This window comes from Poecilia reticulata, linkage group LG22, assembly GCF_000633615.1.
Source record: "Poecilia reticulata strain Guanapo linkage group LG22, Guppy_female_1.0+MT, whole genome shotgun sequence".
Lineage (NCBI taxonomy): Eukaryota > Metazoa > Chordata > Actinopteri > Cyprinodontiformes > Poeciliidae > Poecilia > Poecilia reticulata.
The window spans coordinates 3,389,339-3,398,185 of record NC_024352.1 but is presented as its reverse complement, the minus strand read 5'-3'; the positions used below and the strand labels follow the sequence as shown (position 1 = coordinate 3,398,185).

General features: G+C 38.9%; 1 protein-coding gene across 1 annotated transcript in view; it reads left to right on the top strand.

Annotated features, from left to right (window-relative positions):
- trmt61a (tRNA methyltransferase 61A) overlaps positions 1-8,847 on the top strand; it is a 22,532-nt gene that overhangs the window by 1,761 nt on the left and 11,924 nt on the right. Inside the window, exons 2-3 of the mRNA XM_008398746.2 lie at positions 527-871; positions 7,751-8,017. Coding sequence (XP_008396968.1) covers positions 541-871; positions 7,751-8,017 — 598 coding nt within the window. The 5' untranslated portion in view covers positions 527-540. The remainder of the gene's footprint in view (positions 1-526; positions 872-7,750; positions 8,018-8,847) is intronic.

Here is an 8,847-nt window from a genome sequence, read left to right as displayed (position 1 = left end):
GCTCATAAAGCAGGACGTGGACTGCAACGCAGGGCATTCTGGGTAAATACGCCCAACACAAACGCGAGAGTCTAGCGCTATGGGAGAAAAGACTTGTGGTCTTTTAGTAAAGACAAGAGAAATTCTGCCATCTCTACCTCATTTTTGTTTCCATTTAGTGAAGAAGGAAACAAAAATGGTCCTCGTTGTCTTCTTCAGAGGTTTTTGTGTCATTTCCTTTGGTAGTTTTTGGTGCARCACCAACACAGATGACGGGGGAGGGGGACATCTTYTTTSCAAAGGTTTTGGTTAGTTTGACTCAGCTGAAAATGTAACAAATGTTGCAATTTTGGTCCCCAGTCAAGACCTTAAAAGCTTTAGTTGAAGGTTTRTTTATATTTTAGRCCTTTTTGTTGATAAAAGTTTTATATTGTACCCAATTGGCTTTAATTTAAGCTATATGTTAAGTTTCATTATTAGCCTACACAAGCACAGCCATATTGATTTTTCTCTTTTTAATATAACAAACTTCACCTCTGTTTTCCAGACTGACTGCCAACCATGAGTTTCATTGAATATTCCGATTTAATCCAAGATGGGGATGTTGCCATTGTTCACCTGGGCCACAACTCGGTGACGGCTGTCAAAGTGCACCACGGCGCTCAGACACAGACTCGCTTCGGAGTCATTCGCCATTCCACGGACCTTATCGGTCAGCGCTACGGCTCTAAAGTAACCTGTAGTAAAGGCGGATGGGTACACGTGCTCCACCCCACACCTGAGCTGTGGACCGTCGCGCTGCCTCACCGCACCCAGATTCTCTACACCACAGACATYGCCATGGTGACAATGATGCTGGAGCTGAAGCCAGGATCGGTAGTCTGTGAGTCAGGTGGGAACTGTCTCTGTGTCACGTGTGTTTGACAAACTGTTGTTGAATGTGGTTGAAGTTACAAGCATGTTGGGTTGTGTTAGTTGGTTTTGATAGTTCTCATGGTTTGTAGCTGCATCTGGCTAGTGTCTTTTACACTCAGCTGCCCTCAGGTAAGGGTGTGTGTATAGGTGACTGGTTGTCCTGTGTGTTTCTGTGTTGGACTGGCAACCCACACAGGTTGTACCCCTCCTCTCGCTCAGTTTCAGTCAGATTTTTGACAATCCCAGTCATCCATTTGGGATTTGGACAAGGCCTTGGGGATGTGTGAAGTGATCAGTGTGTGGAGTATTAAGAATCCAGATTCAAGCCACCAAAGGAGATCTTAGACATTTTGCAAAAGATGTTTTTTATAGGATTTGCATCTTTTTAACTGTGACATAGACTATAACTTAAACTGGAAGTATTTTTATTATCATCATATTGTATTATGCTTATAATAAGCATCYTGATTTTTGCCATAGCCCCTGGTTATGGTTGTCACAATACTAAAATTTAAAACTCAATACCAACATGAAGAGCTGAAGTTGGCTTCAAATTGTAACGTTTGTTTCAAGAAATGGCTAAAGGGAACTTTTTTTTTTTTTTTACTACCTTTAGTACCTTTCTCTGCTGCTGTAATCTCATGTATTTTAAACTTCAGTACTTTGTCTTCAAACTGGGACTAGATTGTTCAACCCTAAAATCAGAATATTTGAARCCCAGTTTGTAGTTYCGAAAACCTTTATTTAACATTAAATAWAATTCCCAGAAGCTTCAATTGGAAGCCAACTTCAGCTCCGTATTAGTATCAGTATTGTGTACGGATGCTTATGCTTGATGTCACGTTGGATTACAGTAAATTCTACCAAGACAACACGTCAATGAACCAAATACATGCCGCTTACAGATATGTTGTCAGACATTTTCTTTAAACTGTTTTCTTTAAAGAAAAAAGTATGTATCTAATAAAGTGGATGACCAGCCTAGTCTGCTAGTTGTTAGCTTCTCCAAAGCAAACACTAGTGAGCAGCCTCCATCTCATTTGCCAACAGCTGCTCAGTTAGCGGGGCTGGACTAACATAAATCAGATCAGTAGCTGGTTTTGGAAATACATATAGCCTCCTGTGACAAGGAATTAGCCACCACTGGGTGTCCAGTAGTCTTAATTTTGGCTCCGATACTGCGTCGTACTCGTGATCCCTTACAGAGGAAGAATTGGCTATTAGCAGCTGCAAGAAAGTCTGGCTTTAGAGGCTGACTGGTGACAATTTCCACCTCTGCAGATATCATTGCACTGCTTTTTTCAAAGCTGTAAAAAAGTATTATTTGTCTCCTACAGCTAAWCATTTAAATGACCCTTAAAGTTACTACAACCCCCTTGTTTCTCCTTCTTCTATTCATGACTTAATCACACCTTCTGTTTCCCAGCTTCCCATCCATGACGTTTCCAAAGCTGTGAAGGGTTTAGATTGTTACGAGTCAGCAAACCCCGACAACTCATTACTACTGGCAGTTTGTGTTTCTGGAATAAACAAACAAACATCAAGACCTGCATTAGTTTTTATATTGATATMTAAAATCAATATTATTTTTAGCCAAAGTTGTTAAGAGACTTTTTGAATCTCCAAAGAGSTACGTTCAGCTCCGGAGCTGCAGGTTGCATATTACCTAGGCTAGACTGTTTTTAAATACMGTATATTCCCAGCAACAACTGTCTTTACCGAGGTTTAATTATTGGGTGTACTCTGGTGGTGTGATGGTACACAACAAAAGTGATGGTTTGATGCAATTTCGTCACACTTCAATCAAGAAAATAAATAGCAATATAGGATTTTGGYCTTTTTACTTTAGTCAGCAATAAACAAAGAATCCTTTTCAGTTTCTAAAATGATTTTTGATTTGATGTYCTAAAGCTTTAAGTGGAAAGTGTAGAAAAAAGACTGGAAATTTTGTTTGTTGATTTTTTTTCAGTGAATAAAGTAGTATAATCAGGGATAGATGATTCAAATTCAGAAATACATTATTAGAAATTGTTGTAACTCATATTATGCAATTTTCTTCAGAGTTGTTATAGTTGCTGCTTAGTGCTGTGTAATGAGTTTTATTTATTTGACGGTCAGTGGCTAATTTTGACGTTCACACCTCTGATTCTGCGACAGATGTTTTCACCCAGAGAAGCTCAGGTGCTTCAGTAACACATACGCGCACGCACACACGCATGCATGCACGCATGCATTCTGGGAAGTGTTTTGTTTGTAATCATCTTTTCCCCCAGAGTGGCTGCAGTGCATATTGTTGTCCAGTTTGCAGACCGTTTCTTCATTCGGTTTTCCGCTCTAGTTCCATAACTAAGATTGAATGACCCAAATGTTTTTGAGTGTTGGACTTTCTTTCAGCCAGTGGGAAGTGAAAAATGTGTTTGTGCRTGTGCTGACAGTGCACAATGCCACGTTATTCATTGTGTTTGGGTAATAAATGGTGTGTACGTGATCTGAGATGTTAAGTTTCTCAATAATATAAATGACTCCCACATACTTTCTGTTTATTCAGCACTTAGWGCAACTGCTGTGGCTGAAATGGGATTACCTCACCCTGTTTTATTCAGCAAACGAGTTCAAATCAATGAAGCTCTCAAGGTTTAACATTGACAGCTGGGAGTAAAAGGAGTTATTAAAGCATTTTATGATTGCATAAGTGACACATGTTACTGAGGAGGATACTAACCAGTGTGAGCTTCTGTTCTGTATAAACAAGGTGAGATTAGAGATGTTGGTGCTGTTTAACATTCTCACACTCCGTGCCCACCACAGTGGCTCAGCCGTCTGTTATCAGCTGTTGCTAATAGAGTAGGGTCTAATACTCTGAATCATTTGCTACTGCTTTGCATTTAGTCACGCCTGCGTTAGCTTGGTTAATGTTCATTTAAGCATTCATGTCCAATGATTAACTTGGCAACAGGCGAGATTTGGAAAATATCGSAAAATATCAGTTTTCAATAAAAAAATAAAAAGTGTCTTAAAAATGGGTGATAAATTRGTTTTATCAATGAATAAAAATTTGGGATTATGAACATGTCATTTTGGAAAATGAAAATGTCCCCCCCATCAATGCAGTCCTTTTGTTTCCATAGTTCAGATGGATGTCAGCACACCCGGAGCAGCAATCCTGTTTGACAAGCATGTTTTACAGAATATGTTATTTGGACTTTGAGGTCTACAATATAATATTAGTCAGGGGTAAAGATTTTATTTATTTATTCAAGTATGAGACTTAGTCATTAAAAGAATGAGGTTGTATTTTATGAGAAACGAAAACTAGCAAGACATTAAAGTGAGGAATGTTGAGCATCTTGTGAAGTTTTACTTTGATTTTACAGATAAGTCTTAATAGAAATATTTTATCTTTTGACACCTCAGCAATAAATTATCAGTTTTCTCAAAGTCCCCAGGACTTTGAGAAAACTTTGTAAGCAACTGTCTATTTCAAAGAATCATCCAGTAAATTTATTTTTATTAAAACAACTTTTTTTCTCATAATTTTAAGACATGTTTTTCTGGTAAAGGTGTGTTTATTCTGATATTATTAGAACTACATTTTCACAATTAACCTGGTGCTAATACGCTTGTGTACAAATCACAGAATAGATGATTGAAATAAAAGCCACTGTTTGGAAAATAGTTTTTTGTCATTTTTTTTGTTTGTTTTTTAAGTGAGATAAAAATAGATTAAGATCAGATTTGGAGTGAAAAAAATAAGAGATTTTCTTCTTAAGTCACAACGCCCTGTTCAAACTTTGATGTCTTTATCTGTGAGTTGCTACAAATGGTTAATCAATTACAGTTTGCAACTTAGTACTGACTCAAAGCAGTGCTTAGCACGGCTTTGGTTCTAGTCCAGTATTGTGTCATGACGCCACGTAAGCTCAGCGTCAACCAGAATAGCTGCCGCCACGTGGAGTTGGCATCAAGTTGCTGCTCTACAACATGTGGGATTAGACTCTTAGCTCAGGTGATCAGCCTCTGCAGTGGGTTAAGCATGAGAAGACTTTAGACTGTTTGGGGCTTTTGCTATTTCTGGTGTAGATGCACCCYCTTCAGCACATAAAATTACATATTTTTATTTATTGGTCATTATTTTACTAAATAAATTTTTATATGCAAGAAAAAAGTCAAAAAGCCATATTTTGTTGATCACAATTGATTTGTAAAAGCAATAAATAGGTGAAACCTCCAAAGAAGTGAATACCTTTTCTAGGCGCTGTATGTTCTGTGTTGTCTAGACTTTATCCTGTTACTTAGTCAATAAAGTTATCAAAAACCCCTGAGATTTTCACAGAACCGGCTATTGATATTTCAGATTCATATAGAGCCACTTGTAAACCATGTATAATTTTTTTTATGCGCTACCTTGTCTTGATTTGTCCRAACAAAACCTGTGGAAGTTTCTTTCTGAGCAGGATCCACCAACTGGCCCGATGACAGTCGTTCAGGCTGAGCCTCGTCTGCTTGAATCAATCCTTTTTTTAACTACATCCTCTGTTTAGCTCTGTCACACTGGAACTTTTAGTCACTGTTTCCAGTGGATTTTTTTCTGCCTGTTAAATCTTTCCAGTCAGCTGATGATTTCCATCCGGCTGCATCTGAWCCTCACATGTTCCTCCTGCTGAAGTTAGAACTTATKWTTCAGACTCATCTGGATTATGGGTGCAATTGGTCATTAAACACGCTTTGTGCTGATATTCTCATGCCTTCSCTGAAATTTGTTTTACTCAATTTCACTTTTTTTTGTTTTTATTTAAGAAAAATGTAAAATTGTGGTAGAATTTGATAGGAATTGACTCTCTAATGGGCGCCAAAAGTCMTATATGCAGTTTTCTCTTCTCTCTCTGTCTTTCTTCCTGCCCACCTACTGTTGAATAAAGACCACTAGTGATAGAAAAGCTTTTATTTTAGGGAAGAAACAAGAAAATTMCTTTTTAATTTCAAAGCAAARCGGCTAATGTTTTATGTTTCTCTGAGGTCTGGCTATTGTCCATCCTTTCATTTCTGGAACTTTTCAAAAAACCAAAAACCATCAGCTTCCTGACTTTGCTGATTTATTGAGCTAATGCAGATTGGACCCAGACACTCTTTGATGACAAAATGTTCTGCAGTCACTAAGCTATTTCCTATTAACAGTAAACGTTTCATTTATGAGCAATGTCTCAGTACACCTCTGCTTATATAACTGCACGAGTCTAATTTTGCAAAATGATTTTTGTTGAATCCTACAGGACTCAAGTAACCATGCTGCTGCAACACAGTACATGGCTGAAATCCCTAAGCTTCATTTGTTACTTGTTGTAAAATTAGCTTAGAAACAATGTATTAATTAGGTGTGGTGGATGGCACCATTTTGGACGTGGGAAAAAGTTTTTGATAAAACGATATAGAGGCAAAATGACCTGCTGCATAAGTGACATTGTAAAATATAAAAACTAGCTTCAGTTTATTTTGTGTGGCAACATAGTTAATTCAAGTTCACCAATTGTGAAACAATAAACATTATATTTTGTCAAGTGCATCAAAATTATTGCACATCAAATATGTTGAGTATTGTTCCTTTTATTATGGTTCAAAAGYAGTTTTAAATAGGTGGGTATTTAGCCTTGATTTAAAGGAACTCAATGTTTCAGCAGTTTTACTTTTTTTGGGATGTTTGTTCCAGATTTATGGTGTGTGCAAGTTGAATATTTTGACTAAAATGTCAAGAATACTTTCCATTAACAAGCAGACGAAGAGATCAGAGTGACTTTAGATCCTGTATTGAGCAAAGACTAAACCCTGGAAACTAACAACATCTCTTTATTGAGAAGTTAGTTCTATGGAGAAAATAAAAATCTCTCAAATTGTCCTAGGAGTGTAATTGTTTTCACCATATTCATATGGAACTTAAAGCAAACGGCTAATAAATTTTGATGAAAATTCACTTGAATGTTAGTTTCCATCCAGTGTGGGCCGYAGGGTGATGGGAGTGCTGATGTAATCAGATGTGGCTTCAATGCGTTACTGACTGAATGTCTGAACAGGGAGTTCTTCATCATGTTGATTAGACACTTGTTTTATGCAGTAATGAACAGGGTTATAGAACAGAACCGTCTCTTTTGCTGTTCACCATTTATCCAATAATCTTCCAAGTTTTTATCTCCTTTTTTAAGCGCCACCGTGAACCTTAATTGTTGTTTGTTAATGGCGACTCTCCATCCGGTCCAGCAGTCTGAAGGTTCTAGTCGTGTTTCAGAACACTGCCTTCTTTGTGGCCTCCACAACAAAGGCGGTGGTGACATCACTTCATGGGATAAAGTGAAAAGTCTGGGTGGAGGATGGGWTCTGCTGGCCTCTCCCTCTGGTTCGGACTCTTGCTTGCCCTCCCCTTACTGTAAGTCACATGAACAGGGCTGCTCTCCCTCGCTCTCCCATCACGTACATTAGCAATCATTGTTTACAGCACCAAAAGCACTGCTACCTGGAAATGAATGGCCCTTTGGAAGTCGAGCATCCTCTTATTGGTAAAGCACTCTGAAAGTATGCAGAGTGAGCAGCTATGAGCTGCTTGGAGCCAACTGGGACATTCTTACAGCTCTTTGTGAGAAATGACAACATCTCAGTCTGGGTCTTACATAAGGATTTGATCTGAACATTTGGGCAAAGTATTTTATCTTCAGATAAAATAAGCTGATAATGTTTTGTTTATATAATGTTTTGTTATTAKTGAACATAAAATGTTCCAGAACCACACAGCATTCTGGGGGATGTAGGCAGAGACATCTTTGAAACCTTTAGACTCATAAACATCTTGCTATCCTTGATGGTTCTATAGGTACCGGTAGTGGATCCCTCTCCCATGCCATCCTGCGCACCATCGCCCCAACTGGCCACCTGCACACGGTGGAGTTCCACCAGCAGCGGGCAGAAAAGGTAGTGGAGGAGTTTAAGGAGCACCGTGTGGATCACTTGGTGACCGTCAGGAACCAGGACGTGTGCAAGGACGGGTTTGGAGTGACGGGGGTCGCAGACGCAGTTTTCCTGGACATCCCCAGTCCCTGGGAGGCAGTGGGACATGCCAAGGCTGCTATGAAGAAGCACGGTAAGATGGACTCCATGAGGGAATTATAATTTCAAGTTGTTTGTTGAGCAGCATCAAAATAATTGAATCACTGAAAGGGGCCGTGTTCTGTGTTTTCCGGGCACATGGTTCCATTTCATAGCACGATGAAATGACTATGTTGCCTTCAATCGTTATAAATATGACTTTACTTTTTTTTGACTTTGTTAATTTAACTTATTTAAATTGGGCCTCTGTCTCAGTAAGTCGTCACAACATGACTCCTCTATTAACCCTTTGACAACGTTTTTATCTGTTCTGCACTGAGAAGTAGCTCCTATAATGAGCTCAACAAATTAGTAGTTTGCTAATTGCTGCTGGCTAGTCTGAAGGAGCTGAGTGGGTGAGTTGTGGAGGAGGGATGCTCTGTGAGGCGGAAACTTTGAAACCACAGTTTAGAGGAGGCGTTTCGCCTCAAAGGCGGAGCTAGGTCCACCCAGGCATTTTGCACAGCTTAGTAGTTGCCATGGGGATTAAAGGATATCTCACTTGCATGAAAGAATCAAGACAACACTCCAGGTATGTTTTTGATGAGGGAATAACATAACATGATGTAAAGCTCAAAAAAATCAATTTAAATAATACTGCCCCTTTAATGTAACAGAATGGGGAACAAATGATGTTGGATTATTGAACTAACTACTATTGATATGAAGTGCAGAACTCTGCTCTTCGGTCCAGAGCTCACCCAGGCTTTGGCTCCACCTGCGACTCTCAGCCGCACATGATGCACCACAGCTGTTATATAAACCATGTATCTGCTCATTCACCATGCACTTTGCCTCTCTGTAATATAATAATTTATCATTTCT